This window comes from Terrapene carolina, unplaced genomic scaffold (genome assembly GCF_002925995.2).
Source record: "Terrapene carolina triunguis isolate 2854851 unplaced genomic scaffold, T_m_triunguis-2.0 Scaffold132, whole genome shotgun sequence".
Taxonomy (NCBI): domain Eukaryota; kingdom Metazoa; phylum Chordata; order Testudines; family Emydidae; genus Terrapene; species Terrapene triunguis.
The window spans coordinates 18,441,559-18,465,482 of NW_020664483.1; the positions used below are offsets into that span (position 1 = coordinate 18,441,559).

Below are 23,924 nucleotides of genomic sequence, written 5' to 3' on the forward strand. Positions count from 1 at the left end.
GAACTCTGACTCAGAAGACAAGTCTATCTGGTGACCATGGAGGTGCAGTTCCCACCAGCTCCGAGGCCAACATAGCCGGTTTCCCTTTTGACAGTACCAAAGGGCCTGGCATTGAACGATGATCAGAAACAACGGGTTCCCTCCTGACCATCAGCACCGATACCACTGTCCCTTGTACTGCCAGTGATACTGGTACCAAAAGTGATAGGTCTCTGGCTGCAGCAAACGCCACCAGCATGGTTGGCACTGAGATAGTGTTGGTACCAATACTGTAACGCAGATGTAGACTCATCCGGTACTGGACTTGATGGTGCTTGCATAGGTGCCGGAGTCAATGGTGCCGACTTCTGCAGTACCAAGGCAGAGGAGTGCCCTGACTTAGGTTGCACTCTACTCTGATCCCCATGGCTGGCCATCTTTAGTGCCGAGAACCGTCCCCTCTTGGCCGACTGCTTCTTGTGCCTTTTCCTAGGCACTGGTGACGGTGAACGGTGCCAGAACTCTGGTATGATAGGAGGAGCATGCCTTATTGAAGCCGAGGCACTCTGTGCCGAATCAGACTGGCCTGGCTCAGATGGAGGTCTCAGTGCCGCCTCCATGAGCAAAAACTTCAGCCTGGCCTCCTGGTCCTTCTTCGTGCAAGGCTTAAAATCTCTGCAGATCTGGCAGCGGTCTCCCACGTGAGCTTCTCCCAGGCACTTCAGGCAGCTTGAATGCAGGTCACTCAGAGGCATAGCCTTGTTGCGGAAGGCGCAGGGCTTGAAGCCCAGTGACCAAGGCATGCCTCGGTACCAGGGAATGGACAAAAACTCAGCTAACTCAGTAAGTTACAAACTTACACTAAAACTATTTACAACTAACTAACTATGTCCAAATATACGAAAGAGAGAGCTTGCCAAAGCAAGGATAGCTGTTCCAGTGACTGTCACGGGTGGTAAGAAGGAAGTGCGGGGTTGGCTGGGTGCTTTATACCAGGGCTATGAGTGCACAGCACCAGAGGGCACTCAAACTGCCCCGACGGGTACCACAGAAGGAAAATGCACATGTACAATCACTAGAAGAAGAACACAATTTCCTTACATGCATTCCAGACAGGTGCTTAAGGAGTAACTCATCCTGTTCTCTTGATTATTTTAATCGTCTATAACAGACCTCTAGCAGACCCTGTTCTGGGCTTGGTTAGTTAGCATATTGATTTATGTGCACTCAAGATGCTGTGATTCTGAGTTATTGATAACTCTAAAACAGGTATTGGCATCTTTAATGAAGAGTGCCACTCCCCACACATCTTTTATCCACTCTATCCTTCCTAAACAGATTGTAACCAGTGATTATAATATTGCAATCATGCAAACTGTCTCCCCTTGTTTTAGTAATGCTAATTATATCAAATTTCTCCTCATCATATGAGAAATTCTATTTCATCTTGCTTATTACCAAGACTCTTAGCATTGGTTTATACAGAACTGAAAAAAACTCTTGTCTTTACATTCTGTGTCACCTCAGTTCAATTTGTTCACAACCTACTAAATTTGCCTTTCTCCTGCATTTGCCTCCTTAGCACCTTCCTCTTTCACCAGGCTTCAACTGAGATGATTAGGCCTCCCTACCTGTGAGATGCCGGCCGTCCCATTTGCACAGCCCCCTTTCTCCCCTGGAATGTGGCCCACTGTTCCACAAAATGAAACCCTTCAGCTTCACACCAGTCCTGCGGCCAATGGTTCAACACCAGTATTTTCTGCCTTCTACCTTTTCTCGCTCATGGAACCGGAATGATTTCTGAGATTACTTGGACTTTCCTAATAGGACTTACTTAATAGCTAAGCCTTTACCTTGTGCGCACCCTTAACCCAAGTAAGCACTCATGATCTAATCCAACTCTCATTCAGCTGAATGGAAGGACTCCCATTAACTTCAGTGAAATTGGGTCAGACTCTTACTGACTCAAAGCTACCTCTAGTTTCCCTTTAAATTCAGCAATAGCAATAACCATAGGTAGTCTGTAACCCTAATCTTTATTTATACTATACTCATCTTACTTTAACCAAATGTTAAAACAAGAGTAAGCTTTTTAGCTCACAACTCAGTAAAAAGTTTATGCCCCTTGTTTGAGAAGCTGGCAATTTCATGTGACATCACAAATCATGTGTTAACAGAGAAATTTCTCTGGGTCAAGCAAATAGAGCAGATTTAGCCCAACACCTGTACTTCTTTCTGAAAACAGGATGTTTTTAAAGATTTGACATACCTGCATCAACACCAAACATGCTGTGGTGAGAAATTGTTAGTACTTCTGCATTGCCATGAACCACTGAAGCCAAACAACAGCAGGAAGACCTATTCTCCAAGGCTTTCATTTTCTCCATAAGTGAACTGTTCTCTGTGCCCATCTATAGAAACAGAGGTGTTAATGTATTAATGCAAGACAGAAAAACCCATCAAAAGCAAAAATGTAATGAGCTCAGTTATCTCTGAAGACAGCAGGGTTCTGTACACCAAGCTTCACAAATAACATGTAGAATAATGTGAAAATGAAACATCAGAAACCCTATTAGATGTTGTATTATAATGTTACACTGCCTGCAAACACCATTATCCACCAACAGTGCTAGGGCTAGTTATAAAATGTGTACAGTCAGTAACACACGCTAGCATTGGTGGGGCAGTAAATAGTGTGTATAGTGCAGTTCTCCATGAAAAGAGACTGTCAAAATTGTGCCTGATGTCTCATCGGCTCTGCTCCCCATGTGTATTCTACTGACTTCACTGACACATATGTCAACTACTTTTTACTCCTGTTCCCACTGTAGAGTAAGCACAGGTCTAGCAGTGTGAGCTGGACTCTTCTGGTCATCTCATTCAAATTCACCTTAAATACTGACTTGAGACAAATAAAATAAAATTAACCAAAAAACCTGCTCCCCAAGAAGTGTAAATGCACATTCCCTCACTTGTATCACACCTAAATTCTAGGTTGTGTTCTCTTTGGTAAAGGGATGTTTGTTTTCTGAGGCTCCCAGTGCATCTTTGGGCATGGTACAAGTAATAAATGCTAATGATGAATAGCAGAACTGTTAACTAAATTCTGACTGCAGATTTTTTATTGGTGATGGATGGGCCAGAAAGAACCCAGCTTGGCTTTCTGATCCCAGTTTGAGTTTGCAGGGCTGGCAGTTAGAATAAACATCTTTTCCCATGTAAACTTAGCAAACATGATACTGCACATTGAGTGACAATAAACCTGGAGCCCCACAAGGCCATTTTTACAGCCACCCTTTTCAAAGTCAAAACACACTTTAAAGAGACAGCAAGTAGTCCTGCAACGCAGGATAATATCCAATCGTATTAACTCATCTTCCTTCCCCCTCAGCAGAAATCCACTCTGTACTACTTGTGTTTATTGTAATGTACCTGTTTGCCTCTAGGTGGCAAGCGCTTCAGAGTAGTGATATTGTTTTATGGATACTTTTTTACTACTGTAAGGGTACGTCTACACTACCCGCCAGATTGGCGGGTAGCGATCTATCTATCAGGGATCGATTTATCGCGTGTAGTGTAAACATGATAAATCGATCCCCGATCGCTCTCCTGTCGACTGCTGAACTCCAGCTCGGCGAGAGGCGGAAGCAAAGTCGACAGGGGAGCCGTGGCGCGCCACGAGGACGCAAAGTAAGTAATTTTAATTCAATCTAAGATACGTCGACTTCAGCTACGCTATTCTCGTAGCTGAAGTTGCGTATCTTAGATCGATCCCCCCCAGTGTAGACCAGACCTTAAGGACAGTGTTCATCAACAGCACTATGCAAATGATGCAAATAGCAGTATTTGAATGATGGTGGCTATTCCTTCAGGCCTATGCTAGCTGGTGAGTACCAGTTGGTTCTAATGCTCTGGAGTGGTTTTAGTAGGGTGACCAGATGTCCTGACTTTATAGGGGCAGTCCTGATCTTTGGAGTTTTGTCTTATTTAGGTGCCTATTACCCCCCACCCCCGTCCCAATATTTCACACTTGCTATCTGGTCACCCTAGGTTTTAGGGACATCATATTCACTTCTGAGCACTTGTAGACAGCATGTAGGTACAATGAAAACCTGGAACTTTTTTCTCATGTCCTTGCACGAGTGAGCAATAAGCTACTTCTCTGTAAATATTATTTGCCATCTGTTACACTGTCCATAGCAGTACTAAATTATTGTTTTCTTCTTGATATTTGACTGACAGACACCTTTTCATTCTAGCACTTCATTCTGTGATGTGAACAGCCTGACCTGAATTCATTGTTTTTCCATTTTTCCCTTTTTTTTCCCCATTGTTTTAGATACCTAGCAACCAATGTTTGAGAGGAAAACAATCTAGATGAGTCAATCCTGCTACATCAACAAATACAGGAAGGAGAAGAAATTGATTTTAGATCCAGGCAGAGAAGGGAAGGTAAAGGGAAGGGAGAGGAGGTGCAAGCAAAACAAGATGCTAGATGTACTGTGCGTCATGCCCATACCTGAGCTATAGGAACAAGCTGAAAAGTTTGGGTGCACTGAATTCTCTTCTGTGAACTTTGTACACAAATGAAAGCAACATAGCCAAACTGTGCTTTCATGTTAACACTAGTCTCAATCTGAAATAACACCACTGAAATAAATGGGATTACTCTGAAGTGGCACTAGTTTACTAACAGCAAAATTTAACCCACTGCTGCACTGTGCACTGTCAGAAAACAAGAAAATGGAACCAAAGAATTCATAAAACAGACTTCATTTACAGTGCAGTATCCCCTTTTTCTAGTTCCAATTATGCAGGGCAAAAAAAAAAACCCCCGTGTTTCTAGCCTTTCTGTAACTGTTGTTCTTTGAGATATGTTGCTCATGTCCATTCAATGTTAGATGTATGCACACCGTATGCACAGTTGCCAGAGATTTTCCCCTCATTGGTATCCATCAGGCCGGCACTAGCACCCTCTGGTGCCACACGCTTATGCGCCAGTATAAGGGGCGGCGCCAGCCCCACACCCTCTCGGTTCCTCCTTGCCAGCCAACTCTGACAGATGGGTAGGAGGGTGGGTCGTGGAATGGACATGAGCAACACATCTCAAAGAACAACAGTTACAGAAAGGTTACTAACAGATTTTTCTTCTTCAAGTGCTTTCTCATGTCCATTCCATGTTAGGTGACTCACAAGCAGTACCTAAGGAGGTAGGCTCAGAGCTCATGGACATGCAGACTACAACACAGCTCTTCCAAACCTGGCATCGTCTTGTGCCTGTTGGGTGATGACGTAGTAGGCTGAGAAGGTATGCACCGACAACCAGGTTGCAATCCTGCAGAGGTCTTGGATTGGAATCTGCGTGAGGAGTGCTGCTGAAGAGGCCTGAGCTCTTGTGGCATGAGGTAGGACATCTGCCTGCTCGTTGCATGCCCAAATACAGGAAGCTATTCAGCGTTAGAGTCTCTGGGCTGACGCTGGTAGGCCTTTCATCCTTTCTACTACTGCCACAAAGAGTTGCATGGATCTGTGAAAGGGTTTAGTCCTCTCAATGCAGAAGGCGAGGGCATGCCTAACATCCAATAAGTAAAGCTGCCGCTCTTCTGAATTCTTGTGAGGCTTCGGGAAGAAGACTGGCAGGAAAATGGCCTGATTGCTATGGAACTGCGAAACTACCTTTGGCAGAAAGGCCAGGCGGGGGTGCAGTTGGACCCTGTCCTTGAAGAACACCGTGTATGGTGGCTCTGACGTAAGGACCTTGATTTCAGAGACTCTTCTTGCTGAGGTGATTGCTACCAGGAAGGCGACCTTTGCAGAGAGAAGCAGTAGAGGGCACACCAGGGGCTCAAAGGGAGGACCCGTGAGCCTCAACAGAACCAGATTTAATTCCCACGGGGGGTGGGATCGGCTCATGGGCCTGAGGATAAAGTCTCTCCAGGCCTTTAAGAAAGCATACTGTCATTTCATGAGAGAACACTGACCTGCCATTCACCTGTGGGTGGAAGGCCAAACATGCACCTTGATAGATACGAGAGCCAGACCTTTTTGCTTAAGATGGAGCAAGTAGTAGTCCAGGATAGACTGAAGGGAAGACTGAGTCGGAGAGAGGTCTCATTGGGATGCCCATATTGAAAAATACTTCCATTTGGCAAGGTAGATAGCCCTAGTAGACAGCTTCCTACTACCCACCAAGACCTGCCAAACTTGTTCCAAATAGGCCTGCTCTTCTGAGTTCAGCCATGTAACATCCATGCAGTTAGGTGAAGGGAGCCGAGGTTCGGGTGGAGTAACCGACAGTGGTCTTGAGAGATCAGACTCGGAGCAGGAGCAGAAGTGAGGTTGCTACTGATAGATCTAGCAGCATGCCGAATCAATGTTGGCGTAGCCACACCGAGCTTATAAGAATAACTCTTGCCTTGTCCCGTTTAAAATTCAGGAGGACCTTGTGAACCAGACAAATCGGTGGGAGAGAAATGCGTAGAACAGGTGTTCTGTCCAACGAAGCAGGAAGGCATTGGGGAGGGAGCCTGGGCTGTGCCCTCTCAGTGAGCAAAATTGCTGGCATTTCCTGTTCTGCTTAGTTGTGAACAGGTCCACCTGGGGAGACACCCACCTTTGGAAGGTAAACCTGGTGACCTCTGGGTGAAGTCGCCACTCGTGGTGAGCGGAGAAGGATCTGCTGATGTGATCCGCCAGTGCATTCTGCGCTCCCGGAAGGTGTGAATCCTCAAGGTGGATGGACTGCTTCACGCAGAAGTCCCATACACGGATGGCCTCCTGACACAGGGCAGAGAAACGAGCTCCTCCCTGCTTGTTGATGCAGAACATAGCCACAGTGTTGTCCATTAGAACTTGCAACACCTTGCCTGCGATCCGGGGAAGAAAGACTTGGCAAGCTAAGTGGACTGCTCTGAGCTCTCTGATGTTTATGTGCAGGGAGAGTTCTTCCTAGGACCACAGGCCTTGAGTCCTGAGGCTGTCAAGATGGGCTCCCCAACCTAGGTCTGACATGTCCGAGACTAGGGACACTAATGGCTGGGGCACGACAAAGGGGACTCCCTTCATCACCGACCGTGGGTCCATCCACCGGTCAAGGGAGGTGAAGGACTAGGGTTGGAATAATAAGCATCGAGTCCAAGTGGTGTCTGTTCGAGGTGTAAACAGAAGCTAGCCATCTCTACAGGCATAGCCCTGAGTGCCGGACCATGTACGTGCACGTGGCAATGTGTCCCAGTAACATGAAGCAAACCCAGGCTGTCATGACTGGGTGAACGATGACCTTGGAGATCAGGTCCAACATAGTCTGTAATCAGGCCTCTGGAAAGAAGGCTCTGGCTTGGGTCGAGTCGAGCACAGCCCAATAAACCTATTTTCTGAACTGGAATAAGTGTTGACTTTTGCTCATTTATTAACAGGCCTAGTGCTCGAAAGGTGGCTTGGACCAAGCTGATGCTGTTCTTTACTTGAGCTTCTGAACAACACTTCATCAGCCAGTCATTGAGGTATGGGTAGAGCTGTTTGAGGAAGGCAGCTACCACCGCCATGCACTTCATGAAAACCCGGGGGACTGTGAACAGGCAGAAGGGAGGAGCAGTGAATTGGTAATGAGTCTGGTTTACAATAAACCCGAGAAATCTTCTGTGGCCATGGAAAATAGAAATGTGAAAGTAAGGCTAGGTCCACACTACCCGCCTGATTCGATCGATCTTCTGGGATCGATTTATCGCGTCTCATCTGGACGCGATAAATCGATCCCAGAAGCGCTCCCCCGTCAACTGCGGAACTCCTGCTCGCCGAGAGGAGGAAGCGCTGTCGACGGGGGAGCTTGCCTGCGCCGCGTGGACCCGCAGTAAGTAACTTAGTTCGATCTAGGAAACGTCGACTTCAGCTACACTATTCTCGTAGCTGAAGTTGCGTTTCTTAGATCGATCCCCCGCCCCAGTGTGGACCAAGCCTTAGTGTCCTTCAAGTTGAGAGTGGCGTACCAGTCCCTTGAATCCAGAGAGGGAATGATGAAGGCCAGGGGGATCATGCGGAACCTCAGTTTCTTGAGATATCTGTTGAGGTGACGCAGGTCCAGGATGGGACGAAGACCCCCTTTGGCCTTTGGGATTAGGAAATAATGGGAGTAAAACCCCTTCTCTCTCAAGTTTCAAGGTACGTCCTGTGATGATGCACTCCATATGTTTTATGGAAATATGTTGATGAGTGTGAATATGATGTAACTGGAATATGCTTTATGCAAAAGGTCTTTTGTAAGGTATCATAACAAAGGTTATAACCTGCTGAATATATTCCTCCAATTTGTATGATGTATCATTCCTGTATCTGAAGCTAGAAATATTAAGTATAATTCTGAAGTCCTATTGTAATTATGCAAAGTGTGGGCCATTAATGGTGGTTTAGAATCTTGATGGCTCCCACTGACCCAGACAATTGGTTGTAAATGGTTTATTTACCTGCAAACCTTTCTGTATACCTATGGGCCAACACAGGAATAATGGAGACTAGGGGTCACATGAGGCTGGAATCCATCTTAAGCCTTGTACTTTTCCATTGATGAGGCGGGGGTGGGGACAAGCACAGAAAAAAGATTCCCGCCTTATGCCAAAGCTATAAAAGGGGGTGGAGCAGGACAAAAGAGGCTGCCAGTCATGAGAAAACCCCTGAGTACCACCTGAGATGTCTGCTGGAATTAACAAGGACTGAACCAGGGGAAAGGATTGGGCCCAGACTAGGAAGGAGTCTAGTCTATGAAAGAAGCTTATTGGAACATCTCTGAGGGTGAGATTTACCTGTATTCAGTTTCTTAATGTATTAGGCTTAGACTTTAGTGTTTTTGCTTTATTTTGCTTGGTGACTTACTTTGTTCTGGCTGTTATTACTTGAAACCACTTAAATCCTTATACTTAATATAATCACTTTTGTTTATTAATAAACCCAGAGTAAGTGCTTAATACCTGGGGGAGCAAACAGCTGTGCATATCTCTCTATCAGTGATATAGAGGGTGAACAATTTATGAATTTACCCTGTATAAGCTTTATACAGAGTAAAATGGATTTATTTGGGGTTCAGGCTCCCATAAAGGCTGAATACTGGGTGCTGGGAAAGCCCCTGTTAACTAAGAAGCCCCTGGGCTGAGTGAATCTCAGTTTCAGTGAACTGCAAAGAGGCGTGGCCCAACCTCTGGGTCTGTGCTGGAGCTGACTGGAGGGTCTAACTCAGCAAGACAGGAGTGGAGGGGCACCTGTTCTGGCAGAAGGGTTATTCTCAGTGGTATCCCAGCTCATTGAGTGACAGTCTCAAGGGGAGTCTCTGTGACCAAACCCGTCACACCTCCTCCATGGCCCCTATCTGTAGGAGGGTCTGCACCTCCTGGACAAGGAGTTGCTCATGAGAAGGGTCCCTGAAGAGGAACAGGGATGGGGTGGAAGGGAGGAGTGGATGAGAATTGCAAGGTATAACCGATTGCCACAGTATTTAGCACCTAGCAGTCCAATGTTATGCGGGACCATGACGGGCTAAAGTGGGACAGTCAGTCCAAAAATAAAGGGGAGGCAGCATCTGAAGCAGGAACTGGTATAGTGCCCTCAGGCACACCTTCAAAAGACCTGCTTTAGCCCACCAGAGTACCTATGTGACCCTGGCTAGGAGGTTGAGGTGGATGGAAGTAGTTGACGGCACTTGTAACCTCTCCCTTTTCCCTTATAGGGGTCCTGTCTCGGAGGCAGAGCCAAGAAGCGTGGCAGCTGTTGGGGCCTGACATGCTTCCTAGAAGCAGATGGAGCATAGAGGTCCAGGGACCAGAGGGTAGCCCTTGAGTCCTTCAGGCCATGTAGTCTCATATCCATCTGCTCAGAAAATAGTGAGCAGTCTTTGAAAGGGAGGTCCTGAATAGACTGCTGGACCTCCAGAGGGAGTCCCAAGGACTGCAGCCAAAAGCATCATCTCATGGTGGCAGTGGAGGCCATTGTCCTCGCTGCCACGCCTGCTGAATCCGATGCCTCCTGGAGAGAAGCTCTGGCAACATTCTTTCCCTCTTCTAATAGGGCTGAGAATTCCTGCCTTAAGTCTTGGGGCCTGGAGTCCTTAAATTTGGACAAGGAGTCCCACAAATTGTAGTTGTATCTCCCCAGTAATGCTTGTTGGTTTGAGATACGTGGTTGTAGACCACCTGTCAAATAAACTTTCCTCCCAAACAGACCAAGCTTCTTTGCGTCCTTATGTTTGGGGGTAGCGCTCGACTGGCCCTGTCTGTCCTTTTCATTAGCCATCGATAAAATGAGGGACCTGGAGGGGGGTGAGAGTACAGATACTCATACCCACTGGCTGGCACACAATATTTCTTCTCTGCCCTCTTTGAAGTGGGAGGTAGAGAAGATGGGGTCTGCTACAGGGCTCTGACCGGACCCATTACCACCTCATTAATGGGTAAGGCCACTTTACATGGAGCTGCTGCAGCCAGAATGTCAACGAGGCTGTGAGATGATTCCTTGAGCTCCTCAATCTCAAGCCTCCGATTTGGAAGCACCTTTCTGCTTTAGAAGCTTTTGATGAGCTCTAAAGTCATCTTGGGGAAGCGAGATGCTTGGCCCTGAGACGGCCTCATCAGGGGAGGAGGAGGAAGAGGCCTGTACTAGAGGAGGAGCTTCTTCCTCTTCTTCAGCCTCAATAATCTCCATAGGGGCCATGTCCTGTAAATCAGTACCAGGGTCAGTACTGGAGTCGGGGTGCAGTGCAGGAGCCCGCCTCTCAGCAGCAACCAAGTATGAACAGTGGGAGGGCAGACCTGGTATTGGGGGAAAACCGCAAGAGTTCCAGAATAGCCACTGCATAGGCCACTCTCCTGGCCAGATACCAGCAGGGGGACCCGCACCAAGGTCCGGTGACATGTAAGACAGGTAACGGTGGCCCTTAGTGTGAATGGAGGGCTCCGCGTTGGACTCAGATGAAGAATCCTCCCTAGGCATCCATGGGGAAGCGGTACCTCTCAGAAGGAGCTGGTGGGCCCAGTGCTGGGAAGGAGCTCAGAGCACCGGGCTCTTTCCTGCTCAAGAACGACAAAGCTGATGGCTGACCTAATAGGGTTGGCAGGACCAGGAGCGCAACAAGTCTCTGGCTGCTGCAAAGGCCTCTGGGGTTGAAGGCACTGCAATTCCGCTGGCACCATGATGAATTCCCAGCATCGGTGGATTATCCCACACCAGACTGAATGATCCCAGCTGAGTCGATGGTGCCGCCATGGGACCGGGGGTGGAGGAGTGGCCCAACATGGGTCGCACTCCACTGTCTTCCCCTGGCTTGCCTTTCTTTGGCATTAGCGAGCGCCCTCTGTCAGTGCACTGCTTTTTGTGCATCTTCCTCGGCACCGGGGATGGAGAGCGGTGCTGGGATGGAGCAATGTCGGTGGAGCGCTTCGCACCGAGGCCAAAGTGCTCAGTGCTGAATCCGAGAGGCTTGGTTCCGAAGTTAGTCGAAGAGCAGCTTCCTTTAAGACAGCCTTCAGTCTGATCTCTCTGCCCTTCTTTGTGTGAGTTTAAAGCCCCAACAAATTTGGCAGCCGTCTTTCACGTGAGATTCTCCCAGACACTTCAGACAACTGGAGTGTGGGTCACTCACGAGCATAGGCTTGCCACAGGAGGCACAAGGCTTGAAGCCCAGAGGCGAAGGGCACCCCTTGACAATAAGAGGAGAAGGTACTAACTATCTACACTAAAAGTATTTACAATATATACACTAAAACTAAACTATAGACTAAACTATGAAACAGAAACCACTGATAATTGCCTTGCCAAAGCAAGAGGAGACATTCCAGCAACTGTCACAGGTGATAAGAAAGAACCAAGAGGGTGTGGGGCTGGTGGTGCCCTTATACTGGTGCATAAATGCACAGCACCAGAGGGCGCTAGAGCGGGCCCAACTGATCCCACTGAGGGAAAAATCTCTGGCAACAGTGCACGCGGCTAACATGGAATTCCTAATGTGGAATAGACATAAGCCAGCTCTCAAAAATGAACTCCTCTTCTGCCAGTTCCAATCCAGAAAGACTTCTCCCTCTCATCATTCCAAAAAAGAGAGGGTGGGTGACCTGTTTTAAACAATTTTAGAAGCACTGTTGTCCTTATAATGCTTCTCCAATGCTGACTTGAATGGTGAGAGTACTAGTGGTTGACTGTCTGCTGTTATACCCAAGAAAGAAGAGGTGGCCGTCAAGCTATACTATGTGGATGAGTTAGGAGAAGTGTCACTGGCATGAGCACAGGCCAAATTAGACTAAGCAGGAACCAAATGCACTACACAGAGTTTTCAGTGCAATCTATCATACCAGACATCTTAATATTCTGGACAATACTACAACAGCCCTATGTGGAACAAGTCTAATAGAAGGAGAGAATACTTTATCAGAAGCAAACAATAACCCTAAGGAAATTTTAAGGGTCAAAGAAGCAGAGAAATGTGAGGGGAAACTTACATGATGATTAATATAAACTGCAATAAATTAATAGCTGGCTCTTAAAACACACCAATCCCAGAGAAATAAGGTAAAGCTTGTGCACTTCCAGAGGGAAAGGGATGGAAACATTTTAGAAAAATCTATTAACTCATCTGTTCACTTTAATCACAACAAGATCCAACGTCCAAGATTAAAGCATCGTCAGGGGACCTGACAAGACTATGTGTATCACACAGAGTCATTTCACTATACAAGATTGTCATGTGGTTCTTACTTGCCCAGAGAGAAATGAGAAATGTATTATAATCCTGCAAAATTACTTTATTCACACATTTCAGCAGAGGATTTTTAAAACAAGTTGTTTATATCAAACAAGAGTTTTGTGCACTGATGATGAAGTTATACCGGCTCATTCTCAGCACAGATATGCATAAAATACAAAAAGCTTTCCTCTTTGTTTACTAGAAAAAAAGATGCATTAAACTTTTTTGGAAGCTGGAACTAGATGTCTGAAGAAGATAATGCTGTGGCCACTCTATACCTGGCTCTCTGGCTGTGTTGCTGTGGAAACCAACAATGATTTCAGCAACCTTTCTAATTGAAAAAGAATGAGAGGAGAACCATGGGCCTGGGTCGGTTCCGTCCATTCTGTCTAGGCATTTTTACTGCATGCATCAGCATGGTATCTGTGTGCGGGATTCTTCATTGCTATTTAGAAGAGAAGGGGTTGATTGCTGGTTTGAGCCTATCACCTCTGGGCTTGGGTGCTTATAAAGGCTTTGCGCTCAGGCCCTTGTGGCTGAGAAAGTGACTGGTTTTTTTCCCCTATTGTTACTCACACCTTCTTGTCAACTGTTGGAAATGGGCCATCCTGATTATCACTACAAAGGTTTTTTTTCTCCTGCTGATAATAGCCCACCTTGACTGACTCCCCTCATTATAGTTAGTATGGCAACACCCATTTTTTCACGTCCTCTGTGTATATATATCTTCCTACAGTATTTTCCACTGCATGCATCCGATGAAGTGGGTTTTAGCCCACGAAAGCTTATGCTCAAATAAATTTGTTAGTCTCTAAGGTGCCACAAGTACTCCTCGTTCTTTTTGCTGATACAGACTAACACAGCTACCGCTCTGAAACCTTGCATCATTCAGTGACTCCTCTGCCCAATTAAGGAACAGAAGTGATCAGATCTAAAGGGCTTCTCATCCAATCCTTCTCACCTAGAGAGGTTAAGATGGTGCAGTAAGCTTGAGCATGTGTATAAGGCCCAATGCAGCAAGGTGCTGAGAGTCCTCAATTCCCATTCATGTCAGTAGAAGTGCAGCCCTTCTCAAGACAAAAGGTGCTCTGTCCCACTTAGGACCGTCCCATAAAAGGAAAAACAGGGGTAGCTTTCAGGACCTGATCAGGACACCACAAAAATCCCCTCCCCCAAAAGACAGCTGAGTTTTAGCCAACACTTCCACTTTACAGCAAGACAGTGTGGGCCCGTTTGGACTCTGAGTTGAAAGCCAGGAACTCCGAAGTTCTAAGCTCAGCTCTGACCCCTGTTGTGTATCCTTAGAAAGTCACTTAACGCAACTGTACAAATGACAAAACGGAGGCAGGGAGGTTAATACTTATTCTCACAACATGGCTGAGAGGTAGGTTAATGTTTGTACTTGAAAAGAATGTAAAGCACTAAATCAGTGCTAAATATAACTACCCTCCAAGACTTTCAATACTTGGATGGGATAATACTAAAGAAAACCCTGGTGCTAGTGAGTCAGTAGGTGCTACTGTTCCTGCTGAATCAATGCCCAAAGACGGTTTAGGGGTCTACTCTGCAGCTGGAGATACTAAATCATTGTGGTCATACAAGATCCCACAACATTTTTTCTAAGAGCAGGGGTGTTAAAGGCCAGTGTCCTGCCCAAACTCCCCCCTGTGGTTTCAACTCAGGACAGAAGAATTCATGTTCTCTTCCAAGCTGCTGTGCAGTGTTGCTGTGACCTAGTAGACAGCTACTGTGTTCCACCTCAGAGGTGGCTGCATTTCACTGATGGATGAAGTGATACTTTACCCCTCTGTTGTCACACTAGATTAATTGGAGAAAGATTGTGGCCAGCCCCTGCAAGGGAGGACAAAGTAGGGGAGAGGGTGAAAGGGGACTCTCACTTGCTGCCCCAGTCCAGAGGCTGTGCACTATGGCATTCTTGCTTTCAGAGAACACAAGGCCTATGAGATGCTAGTGCTATGGCTTGGATTAGTCTCAACAAACAGGATTGAGGGGGTGGACTTTAGCCTCACCCTTCCCACTGTACACCACTCAGCAAAGCTGGCTGGATGCTGTACCCACTTCAAGATAGTAGAGCAGCGGTAGGCATAATCCCACCCAGGGCTCCTGCTAGGGCAGAGCCTCTCCACACCATCTCTAACTCAGGGCCATGCCACAAGCATGATAAAAGTTTCAACTGTTTGCAAAGTGCTTTGAGTAATTCAGATGAAAGGAGCTATAGAAATAAAGAGCATCACCATAAATAAACGAAGTGACACTACACGGTAATTAATCTCAAATGGAGAATCCCTCCATTTCATTCAGTGAAGATACAGGACTCAGTTTTCCAAAAAGCACTAAGGGCCCAATCTAACTCCTCTTGAAGTCAATGGAAAGATCTCCAGTGGCTTTTGAAAGGTGCTGCTGCATTGGGTCCAAAAGTAAACTTCATTTTGTAAGTGTTTTAGCCTGAATTCTTAACTTCCCTTGGAAGAAGCAAATAATTTTCAATTCTCCTGATTTGATTATTATTTTTCTTTTTACAACAAATTTCTAAAAAAAACCAATATATAATCGAAGGAATATTTAGAGATGTTAAGAGGCATACATGGGTTGCACAGAAAAATAATGAATGTCCTTTACACTTTCACTAGTAATGTTATATTTCTAATCCTCTCATTTAGAAGAGATTCATTTTCATACTTTACTTTCTCAATGCAAATTTTCATTTCTGCTATTTCCCTCAGACAGGCATCCTGTAAAATAATTCAAAGAATAATCACAACTTTGTGGTAAAGAGTTTGTTGTTCATATATACTTATATATTTGGGGGATATAGTTTGTTTGAAACAAACAAAGCTGTCTGCTATCAATAATACATTGTTTTCTTATTAAATTTAGGGAAGGATTTTTCAAAAGCACCTAAGGGTATGTCTACACTACGAAATTAGGTCGAATTTATAGAAGCCGGTTTTATAGAAATCGGTTTTATACAGTCGATTGTGTGTGTCCCCACATAAAATGCTCTAAGTGCATTAAGTCGGCGGACTGTGTCCACAGTACCGAGGCTAGCGTCGACTTCCGGCGCATTGCACTATGGGTAGCTATCCCACAGTTCCCGCAGTCTCCGCCGCCCATTGGAATTCTGGGTTGAGACCCCAATGCCCGGATGATGCAAAACAGTGCCGCGGGGGGTTCTGGGTACCTGTCGTCAGGCCCCTCCCCCTCCGTCACAGCAACGGCAGACAATAGATTCGCGCCTTTTTACCTGGGTTACCTGTGCAGACAACATACCACGGCAAGCATGGAGCCCGCTCAGCTCAGCTCACCGTCACCATATGTCATCTAGGTGCCGGCAGACGTGGGACTGCATTGCTACACAGCAGCAGCAGCTAACTGCCTTTTGGCGGTAGACGGTGCAGCATGACTGGTAGCCTTCATTGGCGATCTGGGTGCCGGCAGCCGTGGGGCTGGCAGCCGTAGGGCTGCATTGCACCAGCCCTTGCCTTTTGCCTTTTGGCAGTAGCTGGTTTATTACGACTGGTAACCGTCCTCGTCGGACAGCAGTGGCTGTCGATCATGGGCACCTGGGCAGACAATGATGGTTATCAGTCGTAGTATACTATTTTCTGCCAAGCACCCAGTTTTCTGCCAAGCACCCAGAAAATGCTGAGGGCTATCAGTCATGCTGCACCGTCGTCTTAAGATGTAAAAAATAGATTTATTCTGTATTCATTTGCTTCCCCCCTCCCTCCTGCTAAACCCTGGCTTTTGAGTTCAATCTTTGGGGGGGGGGCATTCTGTGTGACAGTTGTTTGTGTTTCTCCCTGATGCACAGCCACCTTTCTTGATTTTAATTCCCTGTACCTGTATGCCATGTCGTCACTCGTCCCTCCCTCCCTCCCTCCCCTAGTCCGTCAGATACTAGTTTCGCGCCTTTTTTCATACCAGGCGCCATAGCTAGCACTGGGATCATGGAGCCCGCTCAGATCACCGCGGCAATTATGAGCACTATGAACACCACGCGCATTGTCCTGGAGTATATGCAGAGCCAGGACATGCCAAAGCAAAACTGGAACCAGCCGAGGAGGTGGCGATTAGAGCGCGGCAACGAGAGTGATGAGGAAATGGACATGGACCTAGATCTCTCACAAGGCAGAGGCCCCAGCAATGTGGAAATCATGGTGTTCCTGGGGCAGGTTGATGCCGTGGAACGCCGATTCTGGGCCCGGGAAACAAGCACAGACTGGTGGGACCGCATCGTGCTGCAGGTGTGGGACGATTCCCAGTGGCTGCGAAACTTTCGCATGCGTAAGGGCACCTTCATGGAACTTTGTGACTTGCTTTACCCTGCCCTGAAGCGCCAGAATACCAGGATGAGAGCAGCCCTCACAGTGGAGAAGCGAGTGGCGATAGCCCTGTGGAAGCTTGCAACGCCAGACAGCTACCAGTCAGTCGGGAATCAATTTGGAGTGGGCAAATCTACTGTGGGGGCTGCTGTGATCCAAGTTGCCAGGGCAATGAGAGACCTGGTGATATCAAGGGTAGTGACTCTGGGAAACGTGCAGGCCATAGTGGATGGCTTTGCTGCAATGGGATTCCCAAACTGTGGTGGGGCGATAGACGGAACCCATATCCCTATCTTGGCACCGGAGCACCAAGCCACCGAGTACATAAACCGCAAGGGGTACTTTTCAATGCTGCTGCAAGCCCTGGTGGATCACAAGGGACGTTTCACCGACATCAACGTGGGCTGGCCGGGAAGGGTACATGATGCTCGCGTCTTCAGGCAGTCTGCTTTCTTTAGAAAGCTGGAGGAAGGGACTTTCTTCCCGGACCAGAAAATAACCGTTGGGGATGTTGAAATGCCTATCGTGATCCTTGGGGACCCAGCCTACCCCTTAATGCCATGGCTCATGAAGCCGTACACAGGCAGCCTGGACAGGAGTCAGGACCTGTTCAACTACAGGCTGAGCAAGTGCCGAATGGTGGTGGAATGTGCATTTGGGCGTTTAAAAGCGCGCTGGCGCAGCTTACTGACTCGCTCAAACCTTAGCGAAAAGAATATCCCCATTGTTATTGCTGCTTGCTGTGCGCTCCACAATATCTGTGAGAGTAAGGGGGAGACATTTATGGCGGGGTGGGAGGTAGAGGCAAATCGCCTGGCCGCTGATTACGCGCAGCCAGACACCAGGGCGGTTAGAGCAGCACAGCATGGCGCTGTGCACATCAGAGAAGCTTTGAAAACCAGTTTTGTGACTGGCCAGGCTACGGAGTGAAACTTCTGTTTGTTTCTCCTTGATGAACCCTCCGCCCCTCCCCCCCCCCCACCCGGTTAACTCTACTTCCCTGTAAACCAACCACCCCACCCTCCCCTACCCTCCCCCCTTCAAGCACCAGTTGCAGAGGCAATAAAGTCATTGTTACTTCACATTCATGCATTCTTTATTAATTCATCACACAACTAGGGGGATAATTGGAAAGGTAGCCCGGGATGGGTGGGGGAGGAGGGAAGGAAAAGGACACACTGCAATTTAAAACTTTAAAACTTATTGCTATGGAAATCATCTAGGGTGGAGTGAGTGGGTGGCCGAAGCCCCCCCCCACCATGTTCTTGGGCGTCTGGGTGAGGAGGCAATGGGAGTTGGGGAGGATGGCTGTTGGTTACACAGGGGCTGTAGCGGCGGTCTCTGCTCCTGCTGGCTTTCCTGCAGCTCAACCATACGCTGCAGCATATCAGTTTGATGCTCCAGCAGCCGGAGCATCGACTCTTGCCTTCTGTGTGCAAGCTGACGCCACCTCTCATCTTCAGCCCGCGATTCAGCACGCCACTTCTGCTCTTCTGCCCGCGATTCAGCCCGCCACCTCTCCTCTCGGTCATATTGGGCTTTTCTAAAATCAGCCATTGACTGCCTCCACGCATTCTGATGGGCTCTGTCAGCGTGGGAGGCAGTCTGTAATTCTGTGAACATTTCATCACGTGTCCTTCGCTTTCGGTTTCGAATCTTCAGTAGCCTCTGTGAAGGAGACACATTTGCAGCTGGTGGAGGAGAAGGGGAGAGGTGGTTAAAAAAGATACATTTTAGAGAACAATGGATACACTCTTTCACATTAAATTTTGCTGTTCACATAAAACAGCACATGTGCTTTCGTTACAAGGTCGCATTTTTCCTCTTATATTGAGAGTCTCCTGGTTTGGTGTGAGAGATCACTCACGCAGTGCCAGGACACAGATTTCAGCTTGCAGGCAGCCATGGTAAGACATACAGTCTTTGGGCTTTTTTAACCTTCTTAACATGTGGGGATGGTTTCAAACAGTACTGCCCTCATTTCCCATACCAAGCACCCGTTTGGTTGGCCATTTAAAATGGGTTTGCAATGTAAAAGGAGGGGCTGCGGTTTCAGGGTTAACATGCAGCACAAACCCAACTAATTCCCCTCCCCCCCACACCCAATTCTCTGGGATGATCACTTCACCCCTCCCCCACACCGCGTGGCTAACAGTGGGGAATATTTCTGTTCAGCAGAGCAGGAAGGGGCACCTCTGAATGTCCCCTTAATAAAATTGCCCCATTTCAACCAGGTGACCGTGAATGATATCACTCTCCTGAGGATAACAAAGAGCGATAAGGAATGGATGTTGTCTGCATGCCAGCAAACACCGGGACCATACGCTGCCATGCTTTGTTATGCAATGATTCCAGACTACGTGCTACTGGCCTGGCGTGGTAAAGTGTCCTACCATGGCGGACGGGATAAGGCAGCCCTCCCCAGAAACCTTTTGCGAAGGCTTTGGGAGTACATCCAGGAGAGTTTTCTGGAGATGTCCCTGGAGGATTTCCGCTCCATCCCCATACACGTTAACAGACTTCTCCAGTAGCTGTACTGGCCGCGATTGCCAGGGCAAATTAATCATTAATCATTAAACACGTTTGCTTTTAAAACATGTGTAATATTTACAAAGGTACACTCACCGGAGGTCCCCTGTGTGCCCACAGGGTCTTGGGTGAGTTCGGGGGTTACTGGTTCCAGGTCCAGGGTGATAAACATATCCTGGCTGTTGGGGAAACCGGTTTCTCCGCTTCCTTGCTGCTGTGAGCTATCTACATTATCTCCATCCTTATCTTCCTCGTCCCCCGAACCCGCTTCCCTGTGTGTTTCTCCATTGAGGGACTCATAGCACACGGTTGGGGTAGTGGTGGCTGCACCCCCTAGAATGGCATGCAGCTCCGCGTAGAAGCGGCATGTTTGCGGCTCAGCCCCGGACCTTCCGTTTGCCTCTCTGGCTTTGTGGTAGGCTTGCCTTAGCTCCTTAATTTTCACGCGGCACTGCTGTGTGTCCCTGTTATGGCCTCTGTCCTTCATGGCCTTGGAGACCTTTTCTAATATTTTGCCATTTCGTTTACTGCTTCGGAGTTCGGCCAGCACTGATTCATCTCCCCATATGGCGAGCAGATCCCGAACCTCCCGTTCTGTCCATGCTGGAGCTCTTTTGCGATCCTGGGACTCCATCACGGTTACCTGTGCTGATGAGCTCTGCGTGGTCACCTGTGCTCTCCACGCTCAGCAAACAGGAAATGAAATTCAAAAGTTCCCGGGGCTTTTCCTGTCTACCTAGTCAGTGCATCTGAGTTGAGAGTGCTGTCCAGAGCGGTCACAATGAAGCACTGTGGGATAGCTCCCGGAGGCCAATAACGTCGATTTCCGTCCACACTAACCCAATTCCGACCCCATAAGGCCGATTTTATCGCTAATCCCCTCGTCGGAGGTGGATTAAAGAAACCGGTTTAAAGGGCCCTTTAAGTCGAAAGAGAGGGCTTCGTCGTGTGAACGTGTCCAGGCTAAATTCGATTTAACGCGACTAAAGTCGACCTAAACTTGTAGTGTAGACCAGAGCTAAGGGAGTTGTGTACCCAGTTCCCATGGGCTCTCACTGGAAGTTTGGTGCCTATCTCTCTTAGGTGAGTTTGAAAATCCCACCCTTAGAGTACATGAAAGAGGTTGAATTGACATCCCGGGGAGCCCTGAAATCTCCATTCCCAGAACAGGTACAGCACAGGCAACAGGAGAATAAGCTTCCCCACATTGGCCTGCCAAGACACCTCAACCTTGGAGGGACCAACTCCAGGAGTGAGGAAGTAGTTCAGCCTCCCCACTAAAACATTTTGAAATTTCAACAACAAAAAATTCCACACAATTTTATTTTCCATTTTTCTGCAAGTCTAGTCTACTCCCTGCCTGCCCATCAATCCTCTACTTCTCATAGCCAGCCAAGAAGGGGGCCATTTAGGGGCCATGTGACCACTGGGAACTAGACTGAGATCACCAAACTCATTTCACATGAGCCACTGAACAGCCATCTGATACTAACCGCCCTTGGTCACCACCTGTGTAGGTTAGGACCTAAGGCCTTAGCCTGGGAGGTCTCTGTAAGGAGCTGACCAACCTTAAGTCACATGGACGTCAAAGGGAATGGAGGGTCCTTAGCACCTCACGGCAGAAGGTCTACATTTTGCAGGAAAGGGAACTTAAATACTGCAATAGGCTATGCCAACACTTAAACTGCTACAGCACTTGCAGTGTAGACACTGCAACAATGGGAGGGGTTCTCCCGTCACTGTAGTTAATCCACCGCCCCAAGCAGCGGTAGCTAGGCTGACAGAAGAATTCTTCCATAATCATAGTGCTGCCTACAGCGGGAGTTAGGCTGGCTTAACTACATTGCTCAGAAGTAGCTGGGTAGACCTAACTTTTTAGCATAGACCTTGCTATAGGTTCTTGTGAAATACCTAAGAAAGATACTGTAGGCCTTTACACGATCATTCACTCTAAAGTGGATTTGTTTGGTTTTGTCTTTGAATACTACATTTAAAGAAACACTGTCCCCTGGGACTTTTTTTTTTAAATTGGAAATATCCAGTTTCTGCAGTGTCTTAAGGCAACATTTTTTAAAAAAACAACCTTCAAAAAAAGAGGAAGAGGAGAGTGATTCTGTTCCACTGTTATCTTTATAAAGATCTTTTTAGCAAGGAAAAAAAAATGACTAAGGACCTGATCCTGCAATGAGATCCAGACACGTTGACGTCAATAGGGTTTTCTGCAGGCACAAGGGTCTGTCCATGTGAGTCTGACAGGGGCCTAACTGACTATACAGGGTAACAGACTATACACAAAGTGATGTCAGGTACAGGAAATAAAAAGACAAAACAGAGAAAAATATACTTTCACTGACTTCTTTTAACTATAATCATCAGAGGGGTTTCTGGTAACTATAACAGGTACAAAATTTTCAGCGAGAGAGGTGATTTTCTACATTTATTCCTTTCAACTGTATAGTCTACATGTCAGAATTTGTATGCAAGGAAACAATCACTCTGCATGATTGGAACAATGGCATAGTCATTTTCTTTAGAACTTCCTTTCAGATTACTCGTGTGGATTTTATCCTTTGTATTGTGCTGCAGAAAGTCCCCATTATTTTGTGATCTCACAGAGAACATTCTAAATGAAACTGGCAATATACACAAAATGCTAAACTCCAGCAGAATGGAATAGAAAGAGTAAAATAAGGAAAATACAGTAAGAATTAAGAATAGATCTTCCTTTTTTTCTTCCCAAAGGAAATAAGTGATTTTTATCCAGACATTTTTTCATTACTGCAACAATGGTTCACTTTGGCCACACCTCAATGTGCATTAGAGGTCAGGAAAATCTCATGTAAACATACCAGGGCCAATTGTGCTTTTTTTCCATTGTAAGTCTGGCGTAACTCCACTGATTTCACAAGAATAACTGCAGTTTGGCTCACTAAATATAGATTCCGAGCCACCTAACTACAGAAGAATTCTGCTGAGATCCTTAGCATTTAAGTACATTAGTACAAATAAACTGAGCCCTCACAAATTGAAGGTCACTTCATTCAGTCTTCCAACAACATTTTATAATGTTTCTCATGTTACAAATTAAGTGTAGAAAAAATATTAAAATGCTTAACAAATGTATGGGCCCAACGTAGTTCAGGCCTACTAGATGTCTTTCTTCGTTCCCAGGTTGACAAAAGCAGGGAGTGCTGCAGATGGATGATCAGCTCGAGTGCAGCAACTCACTGAGAGCTTGATTGTACTCCTTGAGCATACTCCCACAGAACTCAATTAAAGCCTTACTGTTAACTTCCAGGGGAGTTGCAAGTGATCAGCAATTCTCAGGATGTGAGCCTAATATAACAAATGGCTTTGACAGGTCCAGTGGGATTAACAGTCAACTCACCTTGATCACAGGGAGTGGTGTTCTGATCTGGGATCTCTAAGGGTATGTCTACACCCAGCCGCTAGTTCGGCGGCTGGCAATCGAAGTTCTGGGTTCGACTTATCGCGTCTTGTCTGGACGCGATAAGTCGAACCAGGAAGTGCTCGCCGTCGACTGCGGTACTCCAGCTAGACGAGAGGAGTACCACGGAGTCGACGGGGGAGCCTGCCTGCCGCGTGTGGACCGAGGTAAGTTCGAACTAAGGTACTTCGAACTTCAGCTACGTTATTCACGTAGCTGAAGTTGCGTACCTTAGTTCGATTTGGGGGTTTAGTGTAGACCAAGCCTTAGAGTCAGGGGGAATTGTGAAGGTCAGATACACAGAAATTTCTCTTCTGCTCTCACAACTCCACTTGCCCCAGTGACCCCATCCCATCTCCTGATCTCCCCTGTGCCCACTCTCATCCCCTCCCTTACTTTTCTCCTTAAACTCTCGCTCTTCTCTGGCTCCCTCCTCTCAAAAAACAAACATACTTTAGTCTCTCCCATCCTAAAAAAACCCCAATACATCCCACTTGCCTCTCCAGCTACTGCCCCATCTCCCTTACACCTCTAAGCTCCCTGAACATGCTATTTACAATCACTGTCTGGAGTTCCTCTCCTCCAATTCTGTCCTGGACATTCTCCTATCTGGCTTCCAGCCCTGTGTTCCACTGAAACCGCTCTTGCCTATGTCCCTAATGACCTCCTCTTAGTCATATCTCAGAACCAGAACACCATCTCATCTGCCTTGACCTGTCAGCTGCCTTCAACTCAATCGACCATGCTCTTGAAATCTTGTCCTCCCTTGGCTTTCATGACTTTGTCCTCTCCTAGGCCTCTTCTTACCTCTCTAACTGCTCCTTCAACTAGTCCTTCTGAATATCCTCATCCGCCCCGCAGTGGTGGTTCCAAAGGCTCTGTTCTTTGCCACATTCTCTTCCCT

At 47.0% G+C, this 23,924-nt stretch overlaps 1 protein-coding gene across 1 annotated transcript in view; it reads right to left on the bottom strand.

The window, feature by feature from the left end:
• Window positions 1–5,436: 5,436 nt before the first annotated feature.
• LOC112110828 overlaps window positions 5,437–23,924 on the bottom strand; it is an 85,001-nt gene continuing 66,513 nt past the window's right edge. The window contains exons 8-11 of the mRNA XM_029911896.1: window positions 15,398–15,450; window positions 8,439–8,458; window positions 7,443–7,546; window positions 5,437–5,787 (exon numbers count right to left, since the gene is read on the bottom strand). Of these exons, the coding sequence (XP_029767756.1) occupies window positions 5,437–5,787; window positions 7,443–7,546; window positions 8,439–8,458; window positions 15,398–15,450 (528 nt within the window). The remainder of the gene's footprint in view (window positions 5,788–7,442; window positions 7,547–8,438; window positions 8,459–15,397; window positions 15,451–23,924) is intronic.